We start from the raw sequence: 20,965 nt of genomic DNA, 5'->3' as shown, positions 1-20,965 counted from the left end.
GCTCAATTTATTGTATTATTCGAACAGGGTCGTGGATCAGGATTTCCTAGGAGGAGACCGAGGGGGTCTGGTCTGTCTGGTCGTGGGGGAAGAGGCCGTTCAAAATTAAAACCCCCCATGGGCAACTTCATAATTCCAGGGGTAATGTATTATTTCTATTTCATACAGCTCAGTGACCCTTACATGGAATTAGTGTCATTATTATCAAATTTTAGGGTGTCTAATACTTGGGACCCCAATATGTTTGTTCTGAGCTGTAACGACACATCTCGGCCACTACATAAAAGACTGAGATGTTTTTCCAGTTTCATTCTCTGTGTTTTTACAGATTTTTACATCCGTAGACCTAGGTCCTCAATAACTTATATGCGATTCTCTGAACAATCAACTATAAAAATGCTACATCCGCATTAAAGTCTCCATCACAGATTAGGAAGTCATACAGTGCCATTTTTTCCCCTCAAATTGGTGGCCATCTCTGGGAAAACCTGACCAGATGGTTATTAATGGATGGGTGCACAATATTATGTAAACCGCAATGTAGTTGTGAACAGAGCCTTAGAAGTTTCGCCTAAAAACACAACCCACGTATTCTAAAGGTTTTTTATTATTTTTTTTTCTTTGTAGATAACCACACTTGATCTTTCATCATACAAGGAGGAGGAAGAAACCTCAATGCACAACACAGTGGTTTTATTTTCCACGACTGACAAGTTCACCTTACATCAGGTTAGTCATTTTGCTTGTGTGTCTTTTATTTGCTTCTTAAAAAGAACCTATTGGGGTGGTTTGTGGCACTAAACACTGTGGTTTAGTGTCCCAAATCGCCCTTTATGATATTGTTCAGTGACTAAAAACTACATTTTATACTTGCCGAGAGATGACTACTAGAGGTGCTACTGGCATCTATGCGAGGCTACACCCAGCTGCATTGCTCTAGCACCTCCCCTCCAGCACTTGCTGATTTAGGGCACTAAACTACTGTCGGTCCATGTGGACTGGTGGTTAGCCACATCTGAGTCCCTTCATCTTACAACTCTTATCACACAGCAGTAACTTATTGCTCCCTGCACTGTCATATCTTTCAATCGTATTGAAGTCATCAATACAGTTGAAAGGAGAAATTTGTTTTATCATTGTAGCTATGCATAAGGGTCCCCCTGAACAAGAAAAATCATAGTCCCCAAAGCAGAAGTACTCTATACCTACCAATTATTCTGGCTGTCCTAGGCAGCCCACAATATACAGACTGTTCCTGACTAAAGGACACCCAACTTACAGACGAACCTCACTGCCCACTGTGACCTCTGGTGAAGCTCCCAGGTTGCAATGCTCAGCTGTAAGGTGTCTGTAATGAAACTTAATTGATAATAATTGTTCCCATGGCAGCACAAAAAAAATCCAATTGTCACAGGGACAAAAAAACATTTTTTTTCTGGAATTACAATTATAAAATATACCTGTTCAGACCAACCTAAAAAATTCATCTCAAGTACAAACCTAAAGAACCAATCGTGTACATAACCCCGGGACTGCCTGTGTAGGTGATTGCTGCATGTCGTGAGGTCTAAGAGTTCTACTACCATTGGATCGCCACCGCTGTCCTAGCGTGTTGTTTATGTAAAATGAATCTTTATCTGTTTTACATGTTAGAAAATGCTTTAAAGTTGACAATACCTTTTAAATAGTTGTTTTGCTGCTATTAGATTCCAGACCTCTTTTTATATTGCTAAAAAGCCTCTTCTCAGCTGATGGCTTTCATCTTTGTGGCTCCCTAGGACATGTGTGTGGTTTGCGGTAGTTTTGGAAAAGGTGCTGAAGGAAGACTACTGGCATGCTCTCAGTGCGGGCAGTGTTACCATCCATACTGCGTCAGTATTAAGGTGAGTGTCTGCAATGTTTTACATCTTTATTTTGAAGCCTGTCATTTTATGTTGATTATGCATGCGATTATGTTAATCTAAGTGGTTGTGGGTAGTTCAGTTTATGTGGCTGTTCGGAATCTCAGTCCAACTAAGGATTTTTTTTTTTAATTATTTTTCTTTCCACTACGACACCCATAGATTACTAAAGTCATCCTGCGCAAAGGCTGGAGGTGCTTGGAGTGCACGGTGTGCGAGGCCTGTGGTAAGGCTACAGATCCCGGCCGCCTGCTGCTCTGTGACGACTGTGACATTAGCTATCATACCTACTGCCTGGATCCACCATTACAGACCGTCCCCAAGGGAGGCTGGAAGTGTAAATGGTCAGTATCAATATCCTCATGTATTCTGCTATATTGGATGTTGGACTTAGGAAGGCAATTTTATTTATTTTAAAGGGATGTTCCTTGTTTAAAAAAAAAAAAAAAAAAAACATAATAATAGTTGTAACCCAGCAAAATGCCTTAAGCTCTTAAAAATTTGGCTTTTTTTTTGTGTTTCCAATTTTCACTCCCCACATTTAAAAATGTATAACTGTATATTTCCATGTATGAGGGTTTGTTTTCTGCATAACAAATTGTACTTCATAGTGACTGTATGTAATATTCCATGCCGTGTACTCAGAAGTGGGGGGAAAAATTCCAAATCTGGTGAAGTTGGTTGAAGAAACAAATTTGGGCCAATTTTTTGGGTGCTCGGTTTTATAACTAGGGTACCAAATTTATATAGGCTTTATTAGATTTTAGTAAATTTAAAAAAAATTATCTGTTCTGTATGAAAAAGAATTCTTATTTTCACCATAATCTGGCTCATAACTTTTTTTTTATACTTTTTGAACTTTTAGGTTTCTTTAAAGAGAACCCGTCATGCAAAATAACCCCCTAAACTAAATATATTTTCATAAACTGCCATTAGAGAGCATTGCATCTATCCCTTCATTGTCCCTCTACATGCCTGTAAACCTAAGCAATGACGTCCTAAAGCTGTATGCAAATGACCTGTGAAATGTCCAATGAAGCATTAGCATATTCAAGCTGTCCACTCTATTCATGAGTGGGAGGCACAGCCACACCCCCAGTGCATGACTGACAGCCTGTATAATGATGTGAGGCTGTATAATGATGTTCTTCCTGGTGCTGGTGGCCACGCCCCCTGCAGCCTGTGTGTGCATGTGTGTGTATAGGAGAGATACAGCAGCTCCAGGCAGCCATGTTACAGCAGAACATGTCAGATTCATGTGTAGCTGATGTCTGTGTCTCTCACCTGTATATTAGGAGGATGCAGCATGTCAGCAGATGCAGCACACACACTAGCCATGCTTTACTATACATTACACACAGACATGAGCAGGGGGAGGAGAGGGGAGGGGGAACAGGGGTGACATCACTGCCTCTCACTATGTGACCAGCCTCATTTACATAATAAAGAATAGAAGCTCGGTTAGAGATCTGGAGGAAGATATTGCACGGCTGCGAGCAATTGACAATCTTGAGAGGAGTATGCTGCTCACTGAGCAAGCAATAAGCGGGGTAGAAGTGGAGGGTGGAGAGGAAAGCCAGCAGGGCCAGGTGGGTAGCTGGGTTACTGTAACTAGAGGGGGCAGGAAGGGGTCAAAGAAAAGGAAGGCCAACTCTGACTCTGAACATCCAAGCAAAATTGCAAAATTGTGCAATGATGTAAGGACGTCAGTGTCAGAAATGGCAGCCCTAGCGGATCCTGCTCTCCCTCACAGCCGGGGGAGCAGACCAGCTAGTAGTAGGGTGGATGGGAGTGCAGGTAAGCCAAGGCAGCTAGTGGTTGTAGGGGACTCTATAATCAGGAAGACGGATAGAATAATTTGTCGCCAAGACCGCCTCAACCGAATAGTTTGCTGTCTCCCTGGTGCCAGGGTTCGGCATGTGGTGGAAAGGGTGGATAAATTACTGGGAGGGGCTGGGGATGACCCAGCTGTCGTGGTCCATGTTGGTACCAATGACAGAATAGATGGTAGGTGGAGGAGCCTGAAGAATAATTTTAAAGAACTAGGTTCAAAGCTTAAGGAAAGGACCTCCAAGGTAGTATTCTCCGGAATCCTACCTGTGCCATGCGCTACACAGAGCAGACAGCGGGAGCTCAGGGAGTTAAATGCATGGCTCAGATCCTGGTGTAGAGCAGAGGGATTTGGGTTCCTAGAGCATTGGGCTGACTTTTCACTGGGGTGCAACCTGTTTTCTGCTGATAACTTGCACCTAAGTGGAAGTGGGGCTGCTGTGCTGGGGGAGAAGATCCTAGCAGGGGTGGCGGAGTATTTAAACTAGGCTCGGGGGAGGAGGAAAAGGAAGACACTGAAGGGGTAGACAGGTCAGAGAGGGGGCAGGTTATGTTGGTGGGTGGTGATGTGGGCTGTGTATGGGGGCCTAAGGCAGTGGATAAGGAGATCCACAAGTTGCAGAACAGTGGTGAGGATATATGTGCCAGTAAAATTACTTTAAATCAGATAAATAACTGTGGAAAATTAAATTGTATGTTCACAAATGCCAGAAGTATCTCAGGCAAAATGGGCGAGCTTGAGGCTCTGATATTAGAGGAACAGTTAGATGTTGTTGGTGTAGCAGAGACATGGCTTGATGCATCGCATGATTGGGGTGTTAATATTCAAGGTTTTACACTCTTTCGGAAAGACAGGGCAAATAGGAGGGGAGGTGGTGTATGTCTGTATGTCAGAAGAGACTTAAAAGCGATTGTGAATGAGTCAGTGGTCTCAGAGTGTGAGGAGGCTGAAACTTTGTGGGTTGAAATTCAAAGCCAAGAGAACTTTGAGAAAATTATTTTTGGTGTAATTTATAGACCCCCTAACATCTCTGAGGAAATAGAGGGTCACCTATATAAACAGATGGAGCGGGCTGCACAGGAGGGGACCGTAGTGATAATGGGAGACTTTAACTTTCCAAATATAAATTGGGGTCAGGGCTTGTCTTCATCTATGAAGGGGAGACATTTTATCAACTTTCTGCAGGATAATTTTATGTTGCAGCTTGTAGAAGATCCCACAAGAGGTGACGCATTGTTGGACCTTGTGATTTCTAACAATGAGGAGATTGTCCAAAATGTCAGTATCAGGGAACCCCTTGGGAACAGCGATCATAATATAATTATTTTCCTCTTAAACTTTAAAAAGCAGAAACAGGTGGGAAAATCAAAAACTTTGAATTTTAAGAGGGCTAATTTCCAAAAATTCAGGGCTGCAATACAGGATATAGACTGGGATCAGATACTGTCACATGGTGATACTAATGTTAAATGGGAGAAATTCAAATCTATCCTGGGTTTTTATACTTCTAAATTTATTCCAATAGGTAACAAGTATAGACGGGCTAGATTACACCCCGCGTGGCTTACAGCTACAGTTAAAAGGGCAATTAATGAGAAAAAGAGGGCATTTAAAAAATATAAATCTGACGGGTCACCTGAGGCTTTCAATACTTACAAAAAACTTACCAAAATCTGTAAAAAAGAAATCAAATCAGCCAAAATACAAAATGAAAGACAGGTAGCTAAAGATAGCAAAACAAATCCCAAGAAATTTTTTAGGTATATCAATGCAAAAAAAAATGGGTCACAACAGGTTGGACCCCTTTATTCTGAAAATGGGGCATCGGTGACTGGAGACCAGGAGAAGGCGGAGATACTTAATAGGTTTTTTAGCTCCGTTTATACAATAGAAGAGAGAACTTCTGACTTGGGTGGTGCCAGTGAGGGTCATGGATCCTGTGATATACTAGGCTGGCTAAATGTAGACATTATCCAATCTAAGCTCAATAAAATCAATGTGTACAAAGCTCCTGGACCAGATGGGTTACACCCCAGAGTTCTTAAAGAACTCAGTTCTGTTATTGCTGTACCGCTGTCTAACATCTTCAGGGATTCCGTAATGTCTGGTGTGGTGCCAAGTGACTGGCGCAAGGCAAATGTGGTGCCAATATATAAAAAGGGCTCTAGAACTTCGCCTGGCAATTACAGGCCTGTAAGCTTAACTTCCATTGTGGGGAAAGTATTGGAAGGGTTAGTAAAAGACTACATACTGGAGTATGTGACATCAAATAGTATAATAAGTGACAGCCAGCATGGGTTTACTAAGAATAGAAGTTGACAAACTAACCTTATCTGCTTTTATGAAGAGGTGAGCAGGTGCCTGGATGGAGGAGCAGCTGTGGATATTGTGTTCTTGGACTTTGCAAAGGCATTTGACACTGTCCCTCATAAACGCCTGATGGGTAAAATTAGGGCTATTGGTTTGGCAGAAATCATTTGCAATTGGATTGAAAACTGGCTGAAGGATCGTATCCAGAGAGTTGTGGTCAATGATTCCTACTCGGAATGGTCACCAGTTATGAGTGGTGTACCTCAGGGTTCTGTGCTTGGCCCACTACTATTTAATATATTTATTAATGATATAGAGGTAGGAATTAATAGCACTGTGTCTATTTTTGCAGATGACACCAAACTGTGTAGTGTAATACAGTCTATGGAGGATGTTCATAGGCTGCAGGGTGACTTGGACAAACTGAATGTTTGGTCATCCACTTGGCAAATGAGGTTTAATGTGGATAAATGTAATGTTATGCACCTGGGGGCCAATAATCCAAAGGCAAAATATGTCCTTGGGGGAGTAAATCTGGGAGAGTCCCTTGTTGAGAAGGACCTGGGGGTACTAGTAGATCATAAATTGAATAACAGCATGCAATGTCAACCAGCTGCCTCTAAAGCCAGTAGGATCTTGTCATGTATCAAAAGTGGTATGGACTCTCGTGATAGGGATGTAATATTACCACTATACAAGGCACTGGTTCGGCCACACCTGGAATATGCTGTCCAGTTCTGGGCACCGGTCCATAAAAAGGATGCCCTGGAGCTGGAGAGGGTTCAACGTAGAGCCACAAAAATGATAAGGGGTATGGAGGGTCTCAGTTATGAGGAAAGATTAAAACAACTAGATTTATTTAGTCTGGAAAAGAGACGACTACGAGGGGACATGATTAATTTATATAAATATATGAATGGTCCATACAAAAAATATGGTGGTAAGTTGTTTCAGATTAAATCAAATCAAAAGACGAGGGGCACTGTCTCCGGCTGGAGAAACCAAGGTTTAATCACCGGAGGCGACAGGGCTTTTTTACTATGAGAACGGTCAATCTGTGGAATAGCCTGCCTCAGGCGCTGGTCACAGCAGGGACAGCAGGGAGCTTCAAGAAGGGTCTAGATGCCTTTTTACACCTAAATAACATTGATGGTTATGTTATATAGAATTGTTTCCCCTAAATCCCTTCCTCATCCAATCCCTTCCCTTCCTTGGTTGAACTTGATGGACAAGTGTCTTTTTTCAACCGTAGAAACTATGAAACTATGAAACTAAGATGATTTTACAATGATTAATGTATGAATTGACTAGATAAAGGCTGGGATGGGATCCTTGTGAGCTGCTCCAACAGGTAGGAGTGACAGGACTAGTGGCAAAGACCTGATGACAGGTGTCCTTTAAAGGAAATCTACCATCAAAATCCATCATGATAAACCAGGGACACTTTCTGATGGATCCAGGCACCGGGACTCTGGTAATCTTCTTATATGTGTTATATCTTTGGTCTCCTTACTTCTAAAAGCAACTTTTACAATTATGCTAACGAGCCTGGGGGTCTCTGGTAAGTGTTTACAGTGCCCCTCCATGCTGCAGATTGAGCAGAGCATGTCTCCCCCTCCCCCTGCTCCCTGAGCATGTATAATCTAGCAGATGCATAATTATAAAATTTGATTTTAGAAGGAAGGAGGCCATGGATAACAAATATAAGGAGATTATCACAGTCACGGTGCCTGGATCTATGAGTAAGTGCCCCTGGTTTGTCATGCTTGGCTTTGATGGTAGATTTTCTTTCTTTTTTTTTTTTTTTTTTCCCCTTTAACTTTTCTCGTTTCATCCGTTGTGATAATGGACTTTAATACCACACAAGACAGTCCACCCAATCTCTCCTTACATTTATATAAAATGGGGCAGATTTATCAGTAACTAGCGCAACTAGAACAGTTTTACCTAGCACTTCTAATAAATATCTGCTATTGTGGCTCCCATCAAGCAGCCTCCATGCTCCCTTTACCATGTATAATTAGATATTTCATTTGCAAGATCTTAATACCAATGTAATATTTACACCGTTGTGCCTTTTAGGTGTGTATCCTGTAACAACTGTAAAGCAATCACTCCGGGGTTGCGATGTGAGTGGCAGAATAACTACACGCAGTGTGCCCCATGTGCCAGCCTGTCTACCTGCCCTGTATGTGCTCAGAACTACATAGAGGACGAGCTTATTATTCAGTGTAGGCAGTGTGATAGGTAAGTGACGGTCTATACCAAGAGGTATAAATGCTTTCATTTTTTTTCTATTTCCTGATTTGTATCTCTCATCTTTGGCAATTTAGGTGGTCACATGGTGCTTGCCAGAACCTAAATACAGAAGTAGAAGTTGAGCATGCGGCTGACGGTGGTTTTGATTGTGCAATGTGCAAGCCATTTGTAATACCGGCTCAAGGTACGAGTGCTATTCACTAACTATATATATATTTTTTTTTTAAAAGGGGGGATTTGGGGCATTTTAACTGACTACAGATCTTCATGGGTCTGTGGTTCAGTGTCCCAAATCTTCTTGTATCATCTCCATCTATGGCTGCTTTGACAAAAAGAAAAAGGAAAAGAAAAAAAATTATTACTTATACTTGCCTAGAGATGAGTCTGTTACAGCACATCGGACTCTGATCCTGCTGCCTACACATTGCTTCAATGAAGCCGATGTAGTGCACCCTGCTGCATATGCCTTGGTGGACTATGCTGACTTCATTGAAGCCACTTATAGGCGCCAAAATCTGCAACACAGGGTAAGTGTAGGCGCTTTTTTTCTTAAATATATCAGGCCTGCACAAAGGGGTAAAAAGCGATTTGGGACCCTAAACCACTTGTCCATAAGCAGCTGTGGGTTGTTAAGTGTCTCAACAACACCTTGGTACATATTTCTATATGATGCATAGAGTTCAGTCCCTGGCAGAGTGATCAGTCCATGACACGATTCTGCTCACGTTCCATGATCACGGACAATGTGAAACAGCCATAAAGCGCAGCAATGAGCACTTGGATACACGTGCTGCAGCACATTTTTCAGATGCTCCCCCCTACATCCTCACAACCGACCCTAGTTGCAACTTTATAACCAGGGAAGCCTTTTATGCATCGGTTTCCATTGCCAAAGCGCAGCAACAAAATTTGGTCCTTTTTATGTCGGCTACAGACCACCTTATCCTGCATTTCTTTACTGGATCTGTTTATATTCTATTCTCCATGCTATAACATAAAATTGCTACAGGTTATCCGCCCCTAAATACATTGGCCTAAGGCATTCCTGTATTCAGAACACCCCAGCTTTAAAAAATACTCCTGAAAATAATGATTAGATATATACTCAGCGGAGGGGCAAATTACTGAATAAGCTTTGATATGGTTTGGGCTTAGGATTGTGTATTATTCATGCAGGTAAAGCGGAGGAATTACTAAGATATTACTTTTAAAAGCATGCAGCCCCTGGCTATCATGTTTTTAGTCACTTTGGGCTGCTGCATCGAGGTGTATTTTGGGATTGATGGGGGTTCCAAAAAAATCTGTTTATTTTGATTGGATTTTCTTGCTTTCCCTGTAGAAGAGTCTGAACCACCAATTGATGCTCAGATCGTTCCCAAGACTAGAGAACCCGGTAAGTATTGTGTTTGTCTCTTTTGACCATCTTTAGCACTTTTTTTTTTTTTGTACTGACAAAAGCAACGTCCAAGGATTTAAATTTTCCAATGTACTAAAATATTAAGCTAATCCAGTTTTCTACATGGTAACATCTACCACCAGATTACTCATGGTGGACTGTTCACACAATCATGAGTGCCTCATGGCTCTGCCATTCGCTAATTATGCATGCCCCTGCCATTTAATTATTCACCTCTCTGTGCCGCCCACTCTTCACAGAAAGCCGCTGACGTCAGCCGGCTGCCTCCAAGTCTCACGCATGCGCAAGAACACCATTCTTTGCACAGCCAGCTGGTTACTACAGCGGCTCCAGTAGGAATGGTGTTTTTGGGCATGTGTGAGACTTGCAGGCAGCCGGCTGACGCCAGCGGCTTTCTGTGAAGAGCGGGCGGCACGGAGAGGTGAATAATAAATGACAGCGGCCGGCATAATGAGTGGACAGGGGAGCCATGAGGTTCGGCCGCCTCAGGCTCATTTATATATTTTTATAAAGTTCTTTTCCTGCTTATTCCGGACCCTTGAAAATATGAAAAAAAGATTATCAACCCCCTAAGGTAAAGAGCATAACTGTGTGGACAGTCTACCATCCGTTTTCTGGTGGTAGATGCAATATATACTTGCATCTGACATGATCAGATTTACTTGATTTAGCAAAATGTACCTTTTTTGAGGTAACTTACTCCCAGAAAAAAAAAGACAAAGCACACTTGGAAAAAAATTAAACATATGTCCTGTGAACATCTGGTGTATTTGGAATGACAGAGGCAGGCTCTGCACAGTTTGATATAGTTTCCTAGCAAATAAGTTAATACAAAACAGAGCAACCTGGCACTTTCTAAATAATGCTCCATTGCTTTCCATGAAGAATACTCTAGATATTTTATAATACATAATTCCATTCATCATCCTTATGCCTTTCTTATTTTTGTTTAGATATTCTGAAAACTTTTACCCAGGATGGGGTATGTTTAACCGAATCGGGGCTCTCGCAGTTACAGAGCCTAACCATCACTGTGCCGCGAAGAAGGCGATCAAAACCAAAGCTCAAATTAAAGATCATCAACCAGAACAGTGTGGCCGTTCTCCAAACCCCTCCAGACCCACAATCTGAACATTCTCGAGACGGAGAGATGGACGATAGTAGAGGTGACGTCTATTTCATTGTCATTGAGAAAAGTCTGTAGAAATTGCAGGATGCAATTGCACTTTCCTGCTTTTCCTTCCCAATAAGTCTTAAAGGGAACTTGTCACCAGGAATGTCATTTTGAGCTGGTGACAGGTTCCAATAGCCTATGCTAATTTTAAAAATGCCTTTGTGAGCATTTTGAATCATTTCAATACTTTATAAAACTGTATTTCACATTACCTCTATCCCTGCCAGCAATGTGTTGTGAGTCCCGTGGGGAAGATAGGGCAGTCTCCTCTTGTCACACTCATCCAGCTCTCTCCCCTGTAATATGCATTGAGCAGTCTGGGGAGCAAGGGGACAATGTGGAGTATAGGAAGAATGCATCCCACCCTCCATGGAACCCACCCTGTAATGTGAAATAAAGTTTTACAAAGTAGTGGCAGTATTCAGAATGCTGACAAAGGCATTTTTTATACTCTGCATAGCATAGGTTAATGGAACCTGTCATCAGCTAAATATGACATGCCTGCTGACAGGTTCAGTTTAAGCACATTGTTTAATCTATACTCACTGTAGCTAGTCGTATATGATCCACAAGAAAGCATTTTGATTAAAAAAAGGCTTTTATTATAAAGCTACTCTCACTTTTTATGTGGCTTTTGATGTGGCCTAATCTATGTTACATATGTGAACACCTGGTTGGTGTTGGTAGCAGCAGGGCTGTGAAAGGTGCAGCTATAATTCAGCTTTGCAAGTTCTCTGTGCGGGTCTTCTACCTGTACTGTGCTCCTCCCCTCTGCCATAAGTAATGGCTGTGGAAGGATTTTACTATAAAGGGATGATAATATTTCTTATCCAGCTCTACCAGAGATTTTTTTCATGTAGAGCATGAAGGGATAACTGGATTTGTACATTTTTAAATTTAGTAAATTAGATGGAAATCGTTTTACCATGACAAACGACTCCCAACATTGTCCTTAAATACATAATAATCAGATTCCATAATTGTATTCTAGAGGGTGATCTAATGGACTGTGATGTCAAATCCGACTCCAGCCCAGAGCGAGAAGCAATTGATGACGACTCGAAAGGTGTTGAAATAATGGACGGAATAAAGAAGAGGAAGCGAAAGCCATACAGACCAGGTACAGGGTTATTGCCGTCACTGAGCAATTTTCCATTTGCTTTCCTTGTTCATTGTTTTGTTGTGGTTGACATGTCACTGTTGTAGTTTTACCTGAATCTTGTCAATGCAGCTAGTCCTGGTTGGATGAGTATATAGATATACAATTTACATGCAGGTAATAACATTAACATCAAAATAAGGCTAGAGGCAAAGTGATGAGGGGCTGATCGCTGGGACCACCAGCCATTCATTACAATATTTTTCTCCAAATGTAATAAAAAGTCTATTATATGCCATATCTAATGTAAAATGGTAATCCTTCTTTACGTAGGTATTGGGGGTTTCATGGTGCGCCAAAGAAGCCGAACAGGTCAGGGAAAATCCAAGAGGTCTTTATCTAGAAAGGATTCTTCTGGCTCAGTTTCTGAACTCCTGCCTGGTAAAGAAGAAGGTATTTAAAAAATATTCTGTTGTACAGAGAAGACTGACAGTCTCTGATGCTTCCTGCAGATAGGACACCTTCTACATTTTGCTCAGCTCCTCATACTCTAGAACAGTGGTTCTTAGCTGGGGTCCTATTGAACCCTACGGGTTCGGTGAGTCGGTCTCAGGGGTTCGGCGGAGCTTTTTCCACGGAGGCCATGACACACACACACATTTGATTTCTCACTAAAGAAGGGTTCGGTGAATGTGCATATGAAACTGGTGGGGTCAGTACCTCAAACAAGGTTAAGAACCACTGCTCTAGAACATACTGCCCACAATTAGGACACTATATACAATCTGCTCAGCTCCTCCTGCTCTGTAACATGCTGCCTGTAGATAGGGCACTATATACAAGCTGCTCAGCCCCTCCTGCTCTATAACATGCTACCTTTAAGAAAGGACACTAAGTGCGATTTACTCAGCTCCTCCTGCTCTGTAACATTCTGCCCGCAAAGAGGACACTGTGTTCATTCTGCTCAGCTCCTACTGCTCTATAACATGCTGCCTGCTGCATTTTTGTTATCTTGGATATGACATCTTTGCTTTAATGTCCAACTATTTAGTGTTTTTCTTTGTTGTAAGTTAGTTTAATTGTTTTTTATGTATATCTGGTGCGTTTAAGGTTGGAATGAACCTCAGCCAGAAACTCCTGTAGATGAATGCATGATCGGCTCTGACACCACAGAGAAAATAAAGAAGCGCTACCGGAAAAAGAAAAACAAACTAGAAGAAATCTTTCCTGCATATCTCCAGGTTGTTGTTGTTGAATTTATCATCTGTTTCAGTTGTATTCATCCGGGGTTTTTTTTCTTTTTTTTATAGTGGTGGGGATTTAACACATTCATGACCATAGTTTGATTAATCTTTACGCAGCAGTAATCTAATGGATGTCTTACCAACTGTGCCAGGTTTTGGGACTTTTCATAACTTAAACTGAATTTTAAGGCAATTTTTTTTTCCTCATACAGCAATAACCTTCCCTAACTAATCACTACTTGGGTTCAATAAGTGTTCAATTCTTTAACGCGTTTGTTTATTTTGTACACAGGAAGCTTTTTTTGGGAGAAATCTTCTGGACACCAGTAGACAAAACAAACCCAACATTGAGAATTCCTCTGAGGATGCAGCTACAATTTTGTGCAAAGCAAATCTCAACTCCACTTTTCTGGATCCTTTGTCAGACCCCCTGCTCAGTTCAGCAGCAACGCCCTCCAAAAATACAGATGGTGGGTGACGACTATAAAGTAGAATGAAGCTATTTAGGTTGTTTCACACCTTATTTCCATTTTATTAGGGCTATTAGGAGAACAATGTATGGATGTTTGATGCTGGTTTCCCACGCATGAGTTTGCCCACTTTGAGTGTGTACACCACTCAAGTGAATTTATGTCGCCAAATTATTTCATAAACCCAAATATAAACTTCCCTCTGCACGAGCCAAACACTGCTGGACAGACATGCCAAGTTCAGTTCTGTAGTCCTAGATTCAGTCCTGTAAATCCACACAATCATTGTGCGAGTTTGTGGGAACAAATTTGTTCATGGGCAACTGGGTTCAAGCAAAGGGCACAAAAAAAATCTAATGAATATAGTACAATGTTCTCATCTTCAGTTTACTGGAAAGTTTTTTGTTTATTTTTTTGGGGGGTAGTTGGAATTTGTGATGATGGCTACTAGTGTGACGACCTACATAGAAGCAAACCGAGTCTCAACGTTTTATAATAAGAAAATGACAAGGGGCAGAGTGTTAAAGGGAACCTATCATCAAGAACAGGCACAATAAACCTTAACCCTCACTGTTCCTTTGTTGAAGAGGAGCGACAGCATCCCAGTTTAAATCTGCCTCCACCCATTAGTAATATCGTTCCCCCAAATTATTCTGCCTTTTTCTATGTTGGCTCTGCGTACTACGGGTGCGTTAAATGGTGAAAAGTTCTGCAGTTTCCCCACACAGTACTCGCTGCTATATTCACCATGCAGTGAGCGAGAAAGCATTCTGGTAAGGACAGGATGTGAACAGGGAGAGGACTTTCTGTCTGCTCAGGCTGAGAAGCCTGAAAAGATACATAGCTGTCAATCAAAGGAAGGAGGCGGGGTTCACTGGCAGCCTGGGAGAAAACTTGACTCTTCTATTAAGAAATTTACTCTTCTTTGCTCATTTGCATATCAGTAAAACGATTGTAATTAAGGCACGACGCCTCAGGAGCAAATCATTTTAGGTGATATGGGGAGGACTTATAAGATTTTACCAGCAGGTATTAATTGTGTGAGGTGTAACATTCTGCTGACAGATCTTCCTTAAAACTTCATGAAGGGGGAAAACGCCAATATCTATGAGCTATGACGACACAAGATGAGGTGTAGGGGACTAAATTCAATCACACCCTTATACTGCTGGATATTGACTTGAGGTTTTAAAGGGGTTTCCCCAAAATGTGTTTTACCCTATCCACAAGATGGGGCATAACAAGCAGATAGGTGAGGGTTTCATTGCTAGAACACCCACCAATAACAAGAACAGGACCCCAAGGTCTCCAGTGGTCAGGGATCCCGTTATCAATAATCATGTCGCTCTATATGGGATAATTTATATACTTGGAGAAAACCTTTTAAGAGTCTATTACAGATTTTGACATCAGATTTCAGACATTTTTTGGATAAAGAAGAATAAACTGCAGTTTATTTTGAGCTAAAAGTTTATTTTATAGTTTGTGTTCTAAACAGTTAATTTCTAAAATTCTCACATTCTCAAACAATATTTTACAGGTGTCTCTCAAGATCCTTTAGCTGAACTTTCTGAGGTGTTGAATACAGATGATGATATTTTTGGAATACTTTCAGATGATCTCGCAAAGTCTGCAAGTCACAGTGGTACGTCATCAGAAGGCTCTTCTCCCAACATATAGTCTTCCACTGACTTTCACCCATTCTGTAATATTAGACCTGTTCATAGATCCATTTTGCTACCAGAGCGTTCCCATCCTTATGATTTGGTTTCCCTGGGTCGGCTTTTCTGCTTGTCTGATTTATGTTCTTATTTGGCTCCGCGATATGATTTTCGGCATGCTGCTTGACACATTCGCTTCCACTCTTTTTCTTTGTTATAATCATCCATTTTATCTGGTTTGGGTCCTGTAGGTCTTGATTTATGCACTTTCCAGGTCGAGAATTCATCCTCCCCTTTTGGTAAGCAAATCTCGTAGTTAGGTGTTTCAGAATCCATCCTGTTGGGGTTTTGCATGCATGCACCACGCTTTGTTTTTATTTTTTATACATTTATTTTAGTATATTCTTTTACCATTAAAAAGTGAATGGCGGTTGTTTGGGATCAGGGGTATTATATTTAAAAATGTCTAATACGGTATACAAGCCCCTCTCCGTTGCACCTCACAACCAGCCTTATACAGGGGCTCAGTGGTGATGCAGTGTCCACAGACACACACCCGCTTCAGCGGAAGTTACAGGCTGTAGTCAAAATTGTGTCAGCATGACATCACCACTAAGCCACTGAGACTGGGCCGTGATTGGTGGCGCCATGTCGATTCAGAGCAAAGGAGAGGGGCTAGTAATAGTGTCTTGTCCCCCCCTGGCTCCTCTATGTTAAAACCCATAATTCCAGACAAACCCTTTAAGACAGTGATGGCAAACCTTTTAGAGACAGAGTGGCCAAGCTGCAACCAAAACCCATTTATATGTTGCAAAGTGCCAACATGACAATTTAAGCAGTAACTTATTGACCCCTGCTGTATCACAGGTTTTAATCGTATTGGTGTCCTGAGTTCCCCAATAAAATAGAAAGATGGAGAAACTTGGATTGTATCTTCCCTCCAGGGTTCCCTGAAGAGGAGGAATCGGGGGACCCAGAGCATGAGCTCCAATGACAATCCATCTCTATCCACACCTTCTCGCTCCTCCTGTAGTCCTGGCAGTCAAGGATGTTGCTTTAAAATGGCGCTGAACATGGTGCGTCCTGGGCTGTATTGGACCACAGAAGAAAGCCTTGAGTCCTATTTGGCAAACTCTGTGTTTCGGTGAAGGCCTGCGTGCCCACAGAAAGGGCTCAGAGTGCCACCTCTGGCACACGTGCCATAGGTTCGCCACCACTGCTTTAAGACGAAAGCTCTGAATTGCTATATTTATTCAATGTGCCTATGTCTTAGATACGTTCAAGACAAATATCCATAGCTTGTGTCTCTAACATACCGTAGGTCCCATAGATTTCCCCCATGTTTCTTTTTTTGGTTTCTAACGATTAAAAAAAATATATTTTAATAAAACTTATATTGCCTATATCTAGTTACTTGTAAATCCTTATTGCTTTTATCGTATTAGAGTTGCAGCCTATATTTTATCATTCAGAGCTGCCTTTATTTTGGTATCGATCAACTCGTCTAAATCCCTTTAAATCCCCCTGAAAACCTAATATTTTAAAACTTACATAATCTTTCATTGGCAATAGAAATTCAACATAAGATATTCCTGAAAATTCTATATTCTGCAGCATTAGTCTGACTTTTTTGTATAGTTAAGTTTAGTTATGTTAATGCTGAAATGGCATGTTTATAATGATCATTATTTATATGTATGAAAATAAAATGAAGTTGAAAGGCATTTAACCAACACACTGTCATATAAAGTATATTTGAATGCTTTTTGGCATCAATAAAGATTGTTTAAAAAAAAAAAAAAACAACTTACATAATCTTTCACTTTACTTTGTAGTGGGGCTTGACATAGGTACCATATCGGATGATTCGTCATCACTTTCTCACACCAATGTCAACCACAGTTCCCGACCTTTAAGCGAAGACCATTTGGATGGGATTCTCAGTCCAGAACTGGACAAAATGGTTACAGATGGTAAAACGCATTCTCTATATTATTACACCTGTATCTTCCTTTGTTAATTGCTTATGTATCTATTAATAGATTTTTACACTATTATGTATAATATAGTATCTAGAGTAGGTATAAGCATTTGTCTTGTTGCAGCTTTCCAAACCTGTGTTATGTGCAGATCCCCCTACACCAGGACTATATATAGAGCCAACATGTTGTGAACCCATTGTAACACAAATCAAAGTCTTGTGTAGTTACACAATTTAAAAAACAGAGGTTGCTCTCATTTTTTTTCTGGCAGAGGAAAAATGCTCCTTTTGCATTTTTGTATTTCAAGTCAAAGAGTACAGAATTTGTAGTAATATGGCGGTGGGCACACACCAGCATGCTTGGTCTGTGGTAATGGGACTCTGTGGGGGTCTGATGCCATTGACTGAGTACCGTGAACTAGACTCCTGTTGCATCACCAGCGGTGCTGTTCCGCGGGCAGAAAAAGGGAGTCCCGGCATCAAATTTCTCTGTTGCAAGGACTCCTGTCCGGTACAATGTGCTTTTGCTCATCCACTTTGTTGCTAATGGAAGTCACTGTAGATGAGAGAATTCGTATGCAGCTATCCTGCAACCCAGCCGCCCCTGGCCTAGAGCCGCTTTTACATGGGGCAGTAATGTATTGCAAACATATCATGCCTAAAGGGTGGATGACAAAACAAGTGCTTTCTGATAAGATGCATGTGCTTCGTTACACAGCTCTAAGTTGATGATCACATTCTCAGTAAGGCAAAGCCTAGTTTATTGAAATTTGGTAGCCGCAATCTGTTGTCTCTTAAACTAACCCATGTTAAATAAACCTATTTTTAAAAACTGTTACTATACAGCAGTACAATTATTCCTATATTGTTATTCCCCACAACTGAAAGGTTTCACATTCCGTTTATAAAGTTGACTCACTATCTATGTAATTGACCCTATCCAAGACCGATCTTCATTTCACTTGCTGAAGAGAACTCCTGAGGGATTTCACCCGTCCCTCAGGAATTCCCTTCAGCAGTCTCACAGCTAGCATGAAAATGATGTAGCATATCCAAGTTGACTGGGCTGAAAAGGAAGCAGGCCACTTGTCAGTCTGGAAGCTGTCAATCGGGCATGATCTAGAAGAACATAAGTGTGCTTGGGTGAGTCATCTTTACAAATGGATTTTTGGACATGGGGAAGAACAATATGGGGATAGTTGTAATGCTGTATAAGAGCAGTTTTCAAAGACATATTTAGTTTTGGGTTAGTTTAACTGACCGGTTGCATTTACGTTTACCCTACATTGACTTGTGTCTTCATTGGTTTATCCAATTTTCAATCCTTTTTAAAAAAAAAAAAGAATGTCCTTCAGCATCTCAGGGTGCTTTATGTGCACTTGGGGTAGTCTGGGACACTCCCCTGCCCAGTGTAGGTTGTTCTACGGAAAAGCTGTGTGGCGCTGTAGGCTTTCAAAGCAGTGTGCATAATGTGATCTGAGAAGCTGTTGAGCTTAAGAGCCAACACTCTAGTTTAAAAAAAATACTAACGAAAAAAAAAACAATAGGGCACAATAGTTATATGAACAATGTATTAAGTCTTAGACCTAGTTCATACCTGTGCTTGGACCTCTGATAACTTCTCTCACTAAAAGGATAGCAAAGAATCTGCAACAAGTTGTGTATTTAAATTTTTAAAAACTGCAAAATCTGAAATTCTCAGCAGATCATTGTATTTCATTATTACTCTTCCCTCCTTTAGGTGCTATTTTGGAAAAACTGTCTAAGATTCCAGGTAATTATGACCCTCCCCAGTGTACATTTTATCATGGCTCCATGAAAATGTCATCAAACTGTTCCTAAAAAATGTTTGGTTCCTACTCTTTTTGTTGGGTTTGCAGAACTTGAAGGAAAAGATGTTGAAGATTTATTTACTGCTGTGCTGAGTCCTGTAGCCACCCATCAGCCATCTTTGCCACAACCGCCACCACCTTCAGCTCATCCTCATCCTCCACATACACAGCTCTTGCCTTTGCACAACCAGGGTAAGTTTCAGTCCTGGTTAAAACCTCTCATCTGAATTAAGACCAGGTGAAAGTGTTTCTGGAATCTTCTTTCACACAATCAACATTTTAAGCCACAACATTTTTTTTTTCTTTTATTTTTGCGTGACTTTTTTTGGAAACGTCATACTTTATAATATTCTGAGTGTTTTCAGGTTAGTAGTGGAAGCTGTAGTCCTATGCTCTATAAAAAATAAAAATGTATACTATAAGCAATACTATACTGCAAGCAGTATTCAATTTTGATTGTGAACTTGAAGCTCACATGGAAGGGTCACATACTTGATAAAGAGGATTTGGAGTTTTAGCCATCAAAAAAAGGGAAAATATATTTGACACCAATTAAAAACTCCTTGGAGATCACTCACACACATATTTGCGTCATATATGCATACAACTACACTCACCGGCCACTTTATTAGGTACACCATGCTAGTAACGGGTTGGGCCCCCTTTTGCCTTCAGAACTGCCTCAATTCTTCGTGGCATAGATACAACAAGGTGCTGGAAGCATTCCTCAGAGATTTTGGTCCATATTGACATGATGGCATCACACAGTTGTCGCAGATTTGTGGGCTGCACATCCATGATGTGAATCTCCCGTTCCACCACATCCCAAAGATGCTCTATTGGATTGAGATCTGGTGACTGTGGAGGCCATTTGAGTACAGTGAACTCATTGTCATGTTCAAGAAACCAGTCTGAGATGATTCCAGCTTTATGACATGGCGCATTATCCTGCTGAAAGTAGCCATCAGATGTTGGGTACATTGTGGTCATAAAGGGATGGACATGGTCAGCAACAATACTCAGGTAGGCTGTGGCGTTGCCACGATGCTCAATTGGTACCAAGGGGCCCAAAGAGTGCCAAGAAAATATTCCCCACACCATGACACCACCACCACCAGCCTGAACCGTTGATGCAAGGCAGGATGGATCCAAGCTTTCATGTTGTTGACGCCAAATTCTGACCCTACCATCCGAATGTCGCAGCAGAAATCGAGACTCATCATACCAGGCAATGTTTTTCCAATCATCTTCTGTCCAATTTCGATGAGCTTGTGCAAATTGTAGCCTCAGTTTCCTGTTCTTAGCTGAAAGGAGTGGCACCCGGTGTGGTCTTCTGCTGCTGTAGCCCATCTGCCTCAAAGTTCGACGTACTGTGCGTTCAGAGATGCTCTTCTGCCTACCTTGGTTGTAACGGGTGGCGATTTGAGTCACTGTTGCCTTTCTATCAGCTCAAACCAGTCTGCCCATTCTCCTCTGACCTCTGGCATCAACAAGGCATTTCTGCCCACAGAACTGCCGCTCACTGGATGTTTTTTCTTTTTCGGACCATTCTCTGTAAACCCTAGAGATGGTTGTGCGTGAAAATCCCAGTAGATCAGCAGTTTCTGAAATACTCAGACCAGCCCTTCTGGCACCAACAACCATGCCACGTTCAAAGGCATCAAATCACCTTTCTTCCCCATACTGATGCTCGGTTTGAACTGCAGGAGATTGTCTTGACCATGTCTACATGCCTAAATGCACTGAGTTGCCGCCATGTGATTGGCTGATTAGAAATTAAGTGTTA

The 20,965-nt window shown here is 41.4% G+C and overlaps 1 protein-coding gene across 9 annotated transcripts in view; it reads left to right on the top strand.

Annotated features, from left to right (window-relative positions):
- KMT2C (lysine methyltransferase 2C) overlaps positions 1–20,965 on the top strand; it is a 124,632-nt gene that overhangs the window by 70,745 nt on the left and 32,922 nt on the right. For 6 of the 9 annotated variants that reach the window (XM_072153918.1, XM_072153913.1, XM_072153917.1 and 3 more), the window contains 17 exons: positions 28–141; positions 628–729; positions 1,779–1,883; positions 2,064–2,245; positions 8,125–8,289; positions 8,376–8,485; positions 9,641–9,694; positions 10,672–10,884; positions 11,884–12,012; positions 12,325–12,444; positions 13,102–13,232; positions 13,528–13,705; positions 15,246–15,350; positions 15,618–15,665; positions 17,202–17,339; positions 19,089–19,121; positions 19,228–19,371. In XM_072153918.1, the coding sequence (XP_072010019.1) occupies positions 28–141; positions 628–729; positions 1,779–1,883; positions 2,064–2,245; positions 8,125–8,289; positions 8,376–8,485; positions 9,641–9,694; positions 10,672–10,884; positions 11,884–12,012; positions 12,325–12,444; positions 13,102–13,232; positions 13,528–13,705; positions 15,246–15,350; positions 15,618–15,665; positions 17,202–17,339; positions 19,089–19,121; positions 19,228–19,371 (2,071 nt within the window). The remainder of the gene's footprint in view (positions 1–27; positions 142–627; positions 730–1,778; positions 1,884–2,063; positions 2,246–8,124; positions 8,290–8,375; positions 8,486–9,640; positions 9,695–10,671; positions 10,885–11,883; positions 12,013–12,324; positions 12,445–13,101; positions 13,233–13,527; positions 13,706–15,245; positions 15,351–15,617; positions 15,666–17,201; positions 17,340–19,088; positions 19,122–19,227; positions 19,372–20,965) is intronic. The other 3 variants (XM_072153916.1, XM_072153914.1, XM_072153919.1) reach the window with 2 other exon arrangements.

This window comes from Engystomops pustulosus, chromosome 5 (assembly GCF_040894005.1).
Source record: "Engystomops pustulosus chromosome 5, aEngPut4.maternal, whole genome shotgun sequence".
Classification (NCBI taxonomy): domain Eukaryota; kingdom Metazoa; phylum Chordata; class Amphibia; order Anura; family Leptodactylidae; genus Engystomops; species Engystomops pustulosus.
The sequence above is the reverse complement of the archived record's forward strand: the minus strand, read 5'-3'. Positions and strand labels throughout refer to the sequence as shown.